At 38.5% G+C, this 14063-nt stretch overlaps 2 protein-coding genes across 5 annotated transcripts in view; one reads left to right on the top strand and one right to left on the bottom strand.

Moving 5' to 3' along the window:
• LOC134820250 (neurobeachin-like protein 1) overlaps positions 1-14063 on the bottom strand; it is a 162517-nt gene that overhangs the window by 68217 nt on the left and 80237 nt on the right. For all 4 annotated transcript variants that reach the window (XM_063830476.1, XM_063830477.1, XM_063830478.1 and 1 more), the window contains 5 exons: positions 10942-11101; positions 1231-1332; positions 781-822; positions 505-635; positions 188-287 (listed from right to left, as the gene is read on the bottom strand). In XM_063830476.1, coding sequence (XP_063686546.1) covers positions 188-287; positions 505-635; positions 781-822; positions 1231-1332; positions 10942-11101 — 535 coding nt within the window. The remainder of the gene's footprint in view (positions 1-187; positions 288-504; positions 636-780; positions 823-1230; positions 1333-10941; positions 11102-14063) is intronic.
• Positions 362-7857, top strand: LOC134820253 (equilibrative nucleoside transporter 3-like). Its single transcript, XM_063830483.1, has 2 exons — positions 362-449; positions 6754-7857. Exons 1-2 carry the CDS (start codon positions 414-416, stop codon positions 7762-7764), a joined length of 1047 nt encoding a protein of 348 aa, XP_063686553.1. The 5' UTR covers positions 362-413; the 3' UTR covers positions 7765-7857.

Raw genomic sequence — 14063 nt, 5'->3', positions numbered from 1 at the left:
GATATCTACCTTGGAATTGTAGTAGAACCATCGTTAGTTTATAAAAAAACTAACGATAATATTTTCAATAGCGTTAAGGTATAATAGTAGAACCGGAGAAATTTCCGATAAATCCCGACGCTGGAAAATAAACTCTATTTAAGTACAATGAATAGTTCATACAAGCAATACACTTCCCAATGATCACCTTCGTCACTAGAATTAGTTGGGTTGACATCGTAAGACAGAAGCAGACATAAAGATTGTAGGGCCTTCACCAATGTCATATTCAATTCATCTGGAGGTGTCTGAAAAAAATTAATGAAGGAGCAATTGGGGTTGCCGTTTTTGGTATAAATGGTCTACCGTTTCGTTTAATGTCATTACTACGAGATTTTATGAAAGTTTTTGATCGACTATTTTGATCGGCGAAGATGGTGGCAAACTGCAACGTCACGCCCGAGGTCGAGGTGGGTTTTTACTCTCATTTTCATTCAAATGTAACGTTTTGATAAATGTTTGTACATTTATGAGAAGTGCACTGATAACAGCAAATCCGTTGGTGCTTAGTAAAGATTCTTGATTCGTTGGACAGTCCCTTAACATCTCTTCAAGGAGGATTACGAATCTGGCAACTCTATTTTCGGTCTTCTCCACTGAAATTTAGTTATCAAAACATGGGAGATACTTCAGTCAAATTTTTCTTTAGCGAAAAATAAATTATAATCCATGAAATCGTCTTTAATCTTAGTCAGACTAATGTTTTGTCTTCTCAAAAATGGCTGAGAAAAAATGAATTACCATGTGATTCATCATTGTTGCTAATCTGTGCTTCTGGCTCATCTGAACACAATTATTGTTAGATCGTTACTATACAAGTTGGACGTTGGTGTTTACATTTACAATAACTAATTAGAAGTGTTGCAGCAGTCGATTTCTCCTAATTACTTCTAAAACTATTTGGCAGGCGTAAAATTTATAGGTGTTGATTTTTACAACACTATTGTAAACAAGCTACAGCTGTGCAATCTACACATTCTAAAGGTTAGGTATTGCAAGGATTTAGCTTTATCAATTATCAGTCATTAATATTATCAAGCCTTGCAACTCATTGGGAACTCATTATATGCATTTCTCCTGTTATTCAATGTACATACTATACTTTAATATCGATTTAAATTGCAGAAGATTGCGCTGATTTGTTGTGCTCGTAACTTTATCATAAATTTGACTAAGATTTAAGAATCTTACCTGGCAGGGACTGTATAGATCCGCTCTCTTGGACCACATCAAAACCAGCTGGGGAAGCGTGCCCTGAAGCTATTGCATCTTCTCCTAGCTCTTCCACTTTACCTGGTGTTATCACACATTAGGATATTTTGTGACGAGATTTAGAAATTCGGACCAGCAGATCTCGGGGCTCTGCCTGGCTTCAAGCTCATTATCGCCAGGCTTAAAACGCATTCGCTGATTTTTATATTTAAATGTTTTCCAGCATTGGTTACGTAAAGTTCGACAGTAATTGTCCTAAATTGATCTAGATGATATCTCTTGATCACATGTAAACCATATCCCTCGCTATGCTCCGCTTATTACTCAATCAGTTTAGCCTTGTGATCCTGCTAATTCCGCCGACTAGCTGTTCTCTGTGCAAAAGCATTATTCTGAGCTACAACATAATCCATATGTGACCAATACAAAGGAATATGTGTAGATAATATGTAATGTATGGTAATAACGCCAGTCAATGTCAGCGACCAATAACGTCGTCACCTCTATCATGCCATATAAGCGATTAGAGTAGTGCAGCTGCTGATTTATTCCCGTCTTCTACTTTTTATACTTGAACTCCGTTTGAATAAAGCGACACTTACATTTCTTTTTATTTGTTCATTTTACACTTTACAGTCCTATTTTATTTGAGGACAGTTAGTTGCAAAACTAGTGTATAAATGTAGATTATCTTGACATGTTTAATTTGTAAGACTTTAAAGTTAAGAGATGCACCATTTGTATGGTTTTATTAGTGATAGTCTACGTGTCTAGATTCAGATGGATTATAGTGGAGTATGTAATATGTTCCGTAACCGATCGCTTTAACACAATATTCCTGCATTTATAGGTCAATTATGTTAAAGCAACCTTAAGACATAAGCTATATAATTATGAGTTGGAAATTCTGCTCTTCAGGACGTGTAGAGTAACACTAATGTAGCGCCCGCGCTTTTGCATAAACCAAAATCTTAGCTGATACAGAGAGTCGCTTTTATAATTACAGCCACTTTTCTAGCTCTTACATACATTCATGGCGAGATTGCCATCCAAGAGGGCTAGTCTGCGTCCAAGGTGTCATCTTTAGTAAATATTCTTTGCTTATGATACATCAGAGAGCCAGATTACATCCCTTAAGATCTGCAGCCATGCCAGAGGCAGAATGTAAGTGCGGTGAATGTAGAATCGACCTATAAATACCGCACTTTTTTGCATTACTGGCCGTTTTTCTTCTATCCGATTTGTTTACTTCAACTTAGTTATATCGCTGTGTACAATGATATAAGATCGCAAATCTACATGTCCATAATTATGGTTAAGGTCAAACGTCTTTCACAGCGCACGAGTTTTTAACCTCAGACACCACCCTATATACTAAAGTATTGTAATTACTCTTAAAAATATGGAAAAACATATATATATATATATATTATATCGGTACAAAGCAAACTATGCAATTGTCAAACTATAAGTTTCATGTTTGAAAAGCAATCTTCAGTGACATAATTAACATAAAAATGGCAAACATAATACAACACAGTGCTCCTTTATCAAATTTTATAATTAACAATTAACAATTACTCAATACTACTAAACCTATATAAATAACTACAAATCCTAACAACTAATAAATACTAACTAAATATGTCTAACTAAGAATTTCCTAGAGTGCCTACATTTAGAAATAATTTCTGATCTTTTATTAATAATGCCTGGGGTTTTAAGTATGTATAGTTTCTCGTCTAAGCAGAGGCCACAATGCCCCGCTCCAGCCTTATATTTCTTCGATTTAGTAATAATCTTCCAGTCTATGCTATATTCAATCATCTTCTCCTTGAGGTCCCATATCAATTTTGATAACTCGGTACTCAGTCTGTGCTTAGAATTCTTAAAACTTTGTCGATGATTGTACCACCGTGTCTTAAAACTGTTTTCAGTCAATCCAATATAGGCCGTTTCCTTGTTAGATGCCGTTTTAACGGTTGCTTGGTATACTATGCATTTGGCCAGACATTGTCCTTTGAGGGGGCACTTCGAGGCGTCTCTGCAATTACACTCTTTTTCTGGAGCTTTTTTCTTTTCAGATTGTTTCTCTAGGACTGATTTGTTGTGCCCTTTGAGTATCCTTCCCAAACTGGGCATGCAGCAATAGCTTATTTTCACGGTATTCCTATTGATGATTTTATGTAACGGTAGGTTTTTCGGGAAATGCTTATCGATAAGAGCGAAGAACTTTCTTCCGATGTTGGTTGAAACGTTTGCACTGAATGGGGGATTGTACCATAGGATGTTCCTCTTCCGCGATCTCTTTCTCTTTTTAGGCGGTGGTGTTTTATAATCGATGGTGTGACTATATCCGCTATCTCTAATTGCCTTCTCATAATCGCTTTTGGCTTCATTTAGGCATGTCTTGTTGCTGGATATGCTTATCAATCGTGATTCTATCATTGAGGGTAAGTTCTTCAATATGATGGGAGGATGATTGGATTCTGCGTTAATGTACAATGGTGTGTCATTTGGTTTCCTATAAGGTCTGTATGACTTGTCTGTTAGGTCGAGCACGACATCTAAGAAATCAACCGAATGCTGACAGAGATCCACCGTTATTTTTAGGCCTTCTTTTTGGAATAGTGAGTGTAGTTGCTTCCTAATTTTATCAAGACGCTGGCCGTTGGTTTTATTAATTACTGCAAGTCCGTCATCCCGGTATAATCCTAGGTACTGCTGCGGAATGATCTTTTTTATTTTTTAGTAATGGGACCTCAAGGAGAAGATGATTGAATATAGCATAGACTGGAAGATTATTACTAAATCGAAGAAATATAAGGCTGGAGCGGGGCATTGTGGCCTCTGCTTAGACGAGAAACTATACATACTTAAAACCCCAGGCATTATTAATAAAAGATCAGAAATTATTTCTAAATGTAGGCACTCTAGAAAATTCTTAGTTAGACATATTTAGTTAGTATTTATTAGTTATTAGGATTTGTAGTTATTTATATAGGTTTAGTAGTATTGAGTAATTGTTAATTGTTAATTATAAAATTTGATAAAGGAGCACTGTGTTGTATTATGTTTGCCATTTTTTACATCAACTGTCTTTTTCTTTAAAAAGGCAATAGATGTATAGAAGTGAAAGGATTCGAGAATGGGTATAGTGGGTAGGTAGCTTTTTCGTGTCACGTGAGTCATGAATCGTGTCACAAAGGAAAACATGCATAACCCTCCGCATACGTTATTTTAATGCATATTCTCTGCGCGCAGAGCAGTTATGGTGTAGTCGCCATGGTTACCCTCCGTATACGTTTGTACGATTTGACGATTGATCGAATTACACTTTCGATTGCGCGGCGCCAATTGATTTAGATAACAAGCGATTTCCCGGATGTGTTAAGTAGCTCACGCTTTTCTTTACTTGATCATTGATCATGATGCAGAACAACATAGTAACTTCTCGTTTTGTTGTGAGTGCTTGATTTGTTATACGAAATGGACCATAAATGTTATTATGGGATGATAATTAATCACTCTACACTCGACTGTCACGTGACTTTTCAACCCGTTCTCTAGCTGGTCCTGAACGACTATTCGAAACCCTAACCCTCTTATCTGATCCCAACCCTAACGCTAACCCAATCCTTAACAAAAGCATATGCCGAAACCCTAACCCTAACAAGAAATTAGACTAACTTCCTTATGCGGTCATATCACGTGATCGAAACAGTTTTTCACCTATATCTCGTCAGGGGAGCATTTTAACCCTATGTCATGGGGGGTGATTCGGAATCAGCGTCCGAAAATACATCTATTGAAGTTGGTTTCAACTGTCGGGGGCCCTTTTAGAACAATCTCGAAGATCGACTGTAGAGTGATTTAGTACGCTCGGTTATTATGAGTTGCATTACATACTACGGATTTCACGACTTTTAACTGCATATCACCACACAGGCGCAGGCGCTAAGGTGTCCGGTCATTTAACTTTTTAAATTTGACTAATTGACAATGGCAACTCCTTCATTTTGTGTTCCGTAGCGCCCCAAGAATGGTGAATAAAGAACCATTATTTAATATTTTGACCAACATGAAACTATCGTTAATTTTAATTTTAAATTTTAAAAGGCATAGCAATCACTACGGTTGATGGAAATCTAGCGTCCGCTAACCGGCGCAATTCTTGTTATGTTAATTATGTCACTGAAGATTGCTTTTCAAACATGAAACTTATAGTTTGACAATTGCATAGTTTGCTTTGTACCGATATTTCATGCTCCTAGCTACAGCTAGTAGAGCCCTTTTTCTATAAGAGAAGAAAACCAGTTGTATATATATTATATATATATATATAGAACAATTTTCTTCCTAACATGATGTTACTGTTAGTAACATCTTTTCCTGAGAGTTCTTTGCTATTATCATCAGTTTGCGATAGATTTAAATTAAGTCACGTTAGTCACAATAGTCGATCATACACACCATGTGTTGGAATATTATGATGTAAAATTACAATATTCAATACTAAGTCCTCGATTATGCTCATGACCAGCTCAGTTAGCCCCAGTCATCCTGTCCATCTAATTGTAAAAACTTCAATGAGGACAATTCTATAATTGTGCATCTCGAATTGTCAGAAATTCGGAGTAAGAAAATATCCTTGTAAGTTATGTTGACTGAACAATTGTGTAATGCAACGGTTTATACTACGCTGTTATATAATGTATAATCCAACCTGAAGAAATTAACCTAAATGCTGCAAATTTGGCGACTTGTTCAGCTTAATAATTAATTGCGGTGTTTTTTGTCTCAAAATTTGCCGCACATAAAAACGTTTTAGTGTGGTATCGCACTAATTGTATATAATACCGCACCTACATGGTGCCTCTGCAGCCATACCCACCCTCTTCTGTCAAGCCCTCCGGAATATAAGTGCAGTGTACACTATAAATATTAATACAATGACACATACTCCAGTACTACCTACCCTGATTTATTCATGAATTTATGCTTCAAATACATTACACTTAATCGTATTCTTTCTCATACAAAGACTCTACAAGTGAATAAGCGAGAGTACTATCACATTTTGAGGATTCTCAGTCTGTAGTTTATAGGGTTGGTCTGGACTTACTGACCACTGAACGTTCCGAGCCTTGCTGTGTTCCTCTTCGGTACAATAGAACAGACTCTGGCCCACCGTAAAATGCCGAGGTACTTGTAACTCATATGATTGTGTTTGTTTTCCCATCAGTAATTACTGCACCGACTCAACATAATATTACACAATATGATGTAATACTAATACTCTATTATTTTGAAAAATATGAGTGGCCGAGAAATAGGTCAAAAGTGTAGTTAATTAGTTATATCTCTAATCCATAAATGTTAGCGAAGATTTGATGCTGGTGTGTTGAGATCGTGATTTTATTATTATATATTATCATTATTATCTTTAGGTGAATAGTTTACAATTTTAAACTCTATCACTAATTGCCAAATTTCATCCAGGAAATGGAAGTACAGATCCTGTCCCCCCGACTAGGAGAGACTAGGAAGGCGATCTTTCTGGAGTCTAACGGCTTATTGTACAAGCCCATCAGCGAGGACGTCGACAAAACACAGATCTCGGACTCCGACACGAAGCCGTGGTCTGGCCATTTGTTCTGTATGTTCGTGATGTTCGGGATTGCGTCTCTAACACCCTGGAATATGTTCATCACAGCAACTTCCTACTTCGAGTCCAAGTTCAACGGCTCCACTCCGGCCATCGAAGAAAACTTCCAGAACTATTTCCAAACCGGAGCAATATGCACGGACGTGTGTATCAGTTTCCTGACGGTACCCTTAGTTCGCTACATCAAGATCCCAAAACTGATTTATTTCTCAAACTCAGTCATGCTCAGCATGTTCGTGCTGACAGCGGTCTTGGCTAAAGTGGACTCCACGTTGTGGGCTAAAGACTTCTTCCTCCTGACGGAAGTATGTTTTTGTATGATGTGCGGTGGTGGGGCTATGTTTATCAGCACCATGTGGGCTGTCACCTCCTCTATGAACACTATCTACACTGAAGCGTTCCTGATCGGCATGACCTTGGCAGGGATAATCGCATCAGTGCTCAATATCGTCACTTTGTCTATCCCCGGGATAGACTTCGTGGAGGCAGGGTTCTGGTACTTTGTAGCAGCAGCTGTGATTCTGTTAGTGTCCCTGGTGTTATTCTCCCAGTTCCACTGCCATTACTACCAGGAGAGTTACAAGGAGGTGGACTCTAAGTCTCCAGTGTCACCAGACGTGGAGTCAACTGAGTCTAAGACGGAAAGGACCCCAATGTACCAGCTGATAAAGGACACCTTTACCCAGGGGTATTGTTGCTTCTCTGTCCTCTACGTCACCTTCATCATGTTTCCCGCAGTCCTGTCAACCCTCACGTCTACGGACGAGATCCCAGTTCAACCTGGGCAGTCCGGTATTTCCTGCCCGTGGTCTTGTTTCTGGTGTTCAACGTGGGAGATCTACTAGGACGTCTATTTGCACGCGTCGCGGAGTTTCCAGGACGACGTGTTATACCCTGGTATACCACTGCGCGGCTGCTCTTTGTTTTCCTGATGGTAATGTGTAACCTCCAACCCCGCTCTGAAGGTGTTCCGGTCTGGTTCCTGGATGATATCACACCGTCCATCTTGGTGTTGTTGTTCGCAGCAACCAGCGGTCAGATCCTAACTCTCTGTTTGAGGTACGCATCCGAGATCGGGAGTAGTAGTGCAGATAAGGCAACTATTGGCACTATTATGGGTGTCCATGGGGCACTTGGTAGAGTACTTGGCAGTCTCAGTACTTATATTGTGTTCCTGGCCATCAAATAGTTGTAATTTATTAAATCTTGAAGCATTTAAGAATTTTCGTTCTGCAACTTAAAAGTCCTGGTAAATGAAATAGCGCATGTCGATAAGTTTTGCGCGCAGTGAACGCTCAAGTAGTTTCTATTAATTGTTCATAAACATTTTTGATTTCGGATTTGTCTGAAGTTTGATGAAAATTTCCGTACTTTTAGTTCGCTGCACGTCGTAGGCGATTGTTAGGCGAAAGTAATTGTAGTGCGCCAATTTCGTATACCAGAACTTACAATTTTAGTGAAAATTCCAATTTTATCATACTTTTAAATGGCGTGGGTTTTTCTTCGATGGTTTAAATTCAAATTTTTGTTGTAAAATGTAATCATTGTTGTGTAATGTAATTAATGTACAGCTGGTTTTATGGTAATTTAAAATCCCAATTACTGCCTTTAATTTTATGCTCTATTTGACTATCAATCAATTTTAATTTTTACATTTTTTTTTTCAGTTGAGGAAACCACTTAACACAATAAAATCAACTGATCCACCAAGGATGAAATGTTCTTGTTGTTATCATATCTGAGTTAAAGTTAAAATTTGGCCGGGAATCAGGTAAAGGTATATTACAGAGTTAAGGTTACAATCTGATAATCGAGGGTATATATATATAGAGTTAGGGATGGGAACTGGAAGAACCAGAGATAGTTTAAGATACTGGGATAGAGTAAGAGCCTGGGCACTGAGATAGGGAAGAACAAGGGATATGAAAGAGCCATGAGGTATAAATATTTTACCTTGGGAACTGGTCACGAGTATATGATGATGGAAATGTGCATACTTTTCTTTGACGGATGTTACTCGTCTAAATTTCTTCGAAGTAGCGCGCGCTGCTTTCTTCTCGAAATATAATATAGTTATATGGCCCGATGGCAAGTGTTACGAAGAAGCGCGCGCCGGGCCAGACCATTAACAATGGTCAAACTTTTCTTTGACAGTCGTAGAGAATCTCCTACAACATTACAGAAAAAAGGTGTAGATCTGATCTGAGCGTTCTAGTCCGTATGAAAGTTGGAGGGTTCCACAAGATTTATGGTGTTCTTCTCCTTGGTACACTGACACATCTACATTATTGGCATTATCTTTACAAGTCTTGTAGTTGCTCATGGTCATCACACACCAATTGTAGTTGTAAAAGTCAGCGTTGTAGAAAACCTGATTGATCACAATTTTGTGGATGAACTCGACTTTTCCCGAACTCGACTATGAAGGGTAGAAATTGAGTGCTAGGCTTCCATCAACTACAATCTCTCGTTTAAATTATGTACTGTTCTGAGCGTAGCGCTTAACATAATCTTAAGTACCAAAATAGTTGGTATTACTATTATCACTACAAACAGAGCCTATACCCTCTGCGTTAGATAATTCATAATACATTCCCGCTAAAACTCTTTTTATTAATCCGTTACTCTTTTTATTTACAGTACAGTTATTAGATCCAATTCATGGATCTCAGCAATTCAACACTGACGCTCGAACTGGAGAACTATACAGTTATAAACTTTCTACTCAAATACACGTCTTGCTCTCTACATATCAAACTTTGTAAGTCAAAGGAGAGTAACCCTGAAAAGTGCGCTTACAGCCTGTAGATAACCTGGTATTTTCAGTGTCATTATGTTACAGATCTGCTACTGGTAGTCGTGTTAGTGTACCGATTAAATACAACTATAAAGATGTTTCCCCCGCGGCAGCCAGCACCCGGGTTGAGTGTGTAAATCCACCGTAAATACTTAAATATGTTAAATATGTTAAACATGTTAAATATGTTAAATATGTAGATTAAATCGCGATCCTTAAGAACCAACGGCAACTACAAATGATCTTCATAACGACAAAGTGGTTGACATGGCCCCGACCGGTGCCGCAGCCCTGTGATTTATTAATATGAGTACTATATCGTGTTCAAGTTAAAGATCGGAACAGGGAAGAAAACAATTGTATTATGATGATTTGATGGCGCACGGCGAGGAGGTTTTCCACAGCTGAGACCAACAAGATGACGATCTGGCCCCCAAATAATTGCTAGTAACTGATCTTTATCTAGTATCAGTTCATACAGGCGAGTAAGGTGTCGAGGTGAACGGGCTTCTTCAACGATTCGAAATATTTGTTGATAATTTTACTGTTATTCGTAATTGAGAAGTGAGAGAAAGTTGGTTTTGAAAGCACAAAGAACTTTATTGAAGTCCCATTGCAGATTGACAAAGGGAACAGCAAATATCACTGTAGGTGATGGGTGAGTAAAATTTCCATTCGTCGTTTCAATTGTACCCCAAGACTGCGTGCGCTTATGAGATTGCATCTTATATGGTGATGATAAATTGGGAACTTTATCATCACTCATATAATTTGTTGTCGTTAAGAAGTGATAAGTTTATAGTAGGCTACGTTATCTTTTACACCATGTTTTCCGTTCAGTCAGAATACGTTTCAGTAACCGAAAATAATCACGACAAAAATCAGTATAATGTCACGCGAAATACGGTATTTTTTGAAAGACATATCAAGACGGTTCAAGTTTATAAATTTTTAATTCTTTGGACCAATGATCTTACAATATTCGTAAACTCCTTTGAGAACTGTTCATAGCTGACACAACACGTGCGCCGACACAACACTGAACACGTGCGCCGTGCGGTGTAATACTTCGCCGCCACTATAATAAACTACAAAAATATGTAAACAATTCGAACTTTTCTCCATCACTGCATTGGGGTTTACCGTTATGTTAACAGCAATACAGTCGAGAAATTAACTTAGATAATAATTTAGCTGATTGAAAAAAATAAGGTAGCTTTCTAACCTTCGTGGATGCCAACAGAGGAATCACTGGTGTAATGGGACCGGAGGTAAACCGGTTTAAGTTGTGAGTGTAGAGAGGAGTTAGCAGGTTCAGGAACCGGTCCTATACTCTCCAGAAGAGGAAATATCAGCTGCACTCCACCCACACATGCCAGGATATCCTGAGAGAGTGTCGGTTGAGTGTCTTACTAAGACGTACTGTAGATTGTGCAGACGGCGTACACCACCCCACCTTAAATTAGTACGTGGTTGCAAGGCGGAGCCTGCGCCGTTTGTTTCGGCCTCGTGTGACGAGTGCTTGTCCATCAAGGACACCATTACAGCATTACTCAATTACTGATGATTCATTGACATTTTACAGTCTCCGAAAGGAAGTACGAAGGCTGATTAACTTTGAGTGTTGTTTCAGCGACTGCTTCCTCGGTGGGCCGGCATGATTTGTTTTTAGCAGTGTTGAAAACCGAAGCAATTAATCAATTTATTTCTATAGAAATAGTTGTGTAAACGTACATCAACATGCAAATAATAACTTGCTAGCACATGTTAATGATAATTATTATTAAAATTGATATAATTTCTGTCTTAATACAATTACAAAGTACATGTCACATAATTAAGTGGTTGAAAGAAGGTCGAGCTCTAGACGACTACGTAGAACCGCGTACTGTTCCAAGCTCGAGCAGCGCCGCTGCTTCAAATTGTTTCTTGAGAAAAATTGTTGTTTTCTTGATGTTCGCGGAGTCGCGTGCTCGATCACGAGCGTGCGGTTTTGTTTGTTATGTAGGTTTTGTTATGTAGGTTTACAACCTACCAGGACGCGCGCCGAGTTCGACTCGTCGACGGTCCTGATAATTGGAACAAATATTCTACTAGGTGGTGCACCATAAAAATAAACTTGCTCGGATTTTAAAAATTTTTGTACCATTGTTTTCTAGAGACTGTGAGAATTTTCACAATACAAAATTTGTCATACCTTTTTGGAAAGATCAGTGAGTTTCGCCTAGATGCCATAATTGATGGTGCGCGGCTTTTGGAGCAAAATTAGCTGTAAAAGTCGCGTAATTTGACCAAATTTGACCAAATTCGTTGATTTTTGTCGTATTATTTGGATATATCTTCAGTTCCTTGAATGAGATCATTCTGAAAATTGGCGACGACCTTCCAATAGGGCTTTCACAACTGTCCGAAAAATTTGGTGGATATCGGAGTTGATATAGTGATGAAAATGGGGCGAAATACGTTGCTTTTAGCTGTAACATAATTTCTGATGGTTGAATATGCTTTAAACTTTTCGGACACTTTCCTTGTAAGTCTATGAGTAAGCTTACCAATTTTTGTTGCAATCAGAGGTCGGGAAGGATACTTAATATCTATTTGTTTGAAGAAAATTGTGCTGGCCGAAATTAGCGCTAAAAAACCATCCTACAGTCGGCACGCGCGGCTCACTGTCGATGGAGCACTACCTAATTCTACGAGTATCACCCGTTAAGGTTTTTTAACTTATTCATTATTAATAATAATATTGGCAATATGGCGGATTGGCGACGTTGACGGCCACACGCGCACGGCCTGCTCTTAGGGGTCATCTACTTAGGACGTCCGCCAAAATCGCAGATTTTCAGACCAACCCCTCCTGGCCTCCCCCTGTCCGGTTGTGTCCGAATTTTCAAAACCACCCCCCTCCCCCGGACGTCCGGATTTCCAGTTACTTTAAGTTTAAAGGGTACAAATAAAACCAACTCAAATTCATTGTTAATAAAATTCAAACAGTTGAAATAATTAATAAATGAGACTTTTTCGTTAATCCGCCAAAATTTCCAGACGTCCGGATTTTCAGAAACCACCCCCTCCCCTCCCCCTGTCCCGATTTTTCCGAAATTCCAAAACCACCCCCTCCCTATTTGCCGGACGCCCTAAGTAGATGGCCCCTTACGATCGAATTATTTTTCAAAATTATTAAGATCCTGAAAATTATTAAGCTCGGTAATTAATAAAGGTGACTTGTAGTTGTAAGGTGATGATTAAAACTGAACAGGCCCTACGCGCGGCGCTCACACCCGCATCTGGTGATTTTCAAATGACCAATGATCCATGTGGCTGCGTGTGCAGACTGCGGCGGGCTGTGTCATTGGTTGAACTTAGAATTTTGAATTATTTATAAGAATAATATAATATGTATTAATTGTACTATTATAAATAAAAGTTATGTTTTTCTATGGTTGTTATTGTTAAATTATGCGTATCCCCACAACTGAGTATTGATCATATTTGCCCATCTTATGATAATAAAATGGAGAAAATTGTCACCTTCCAGTTGTAAACTGACGTAATGGCTCACAATAAATTAAACTACTATTATTATTAAACAATATTCATCTCCCTAAAATTCTGGTCGTACATTGTAATAGCGGGGGTGGTAATATAAGATCCCGATTAACCACGCCCCGATAAACGGTAAACCCCGATTTTCTGAGGCCATTTCCTTCTCCCAAATGAAGATAACTATCATGGCTGCATTTTATACTAATATAATCCCAAAAAGTGCGTGGGTCTGAGCGTACGCGTTTATTTACGAACGGCTTAATAAAAAACGGTAATAGTTTATATGAGACTGTTTTTTTCGGTATAGTTTCGACAAAACTCTAACGAAGCCAATATGAATAAGCAAATTAAAAAATGGTAAGTGATTTAATTGATGGTTTTGTACCCAAAATGTGACTGCAGATCCAGTCTTAACCTTAAATTGGGCATAACTCACTAGTTGAAAAAGCTCTGATACGTCCGATTAGAACCTGTAAGACTGGCCTCCAGCTCGCCATTTTTGAGATTCAAGCAAATAGAAGATGTTCAAAGGGTGTAGAAGGTTCAGCTCGACAAAATACCGGTGGAAATTATTTCGTAGGCACTAAAATGACTCCTGCAGATCCAGTCTTGACCTTCAATAAGACATAACTCACTAGCTGAAGTAGCTCTGATACGTCCGATTAGAACCTGTAAGACTGGCCTCCAGCTCGCCATTTTTGAGATTCAAGCAAATAGAAGATTTTCAAAGGGTGTAGAAGGTTCAGCTCGAGAAAATACCTGTGGAAATTATTTCGTAGGCCCTATAAAAATGACTCCTGC

Source organism: Bolinopsis microptera, chromosome 8 (genome assembly GCF_026151205.1).
Source record: "Bolinopsis microptera isolate Bmic1 chromosome 8, MBARI_Bmic_1.0, whole genome shotgun sequence".
Taxonomy (NCBI): Eukaryota; Metazoa; Ctenophora; class Tentaculata; order Lobata; family Bolinopsidae; genus Bolinopsis; species Bolinopsis microptera.
This window is presented reverse-complemented; position numbering and strand designations above follow the sequence as displayed.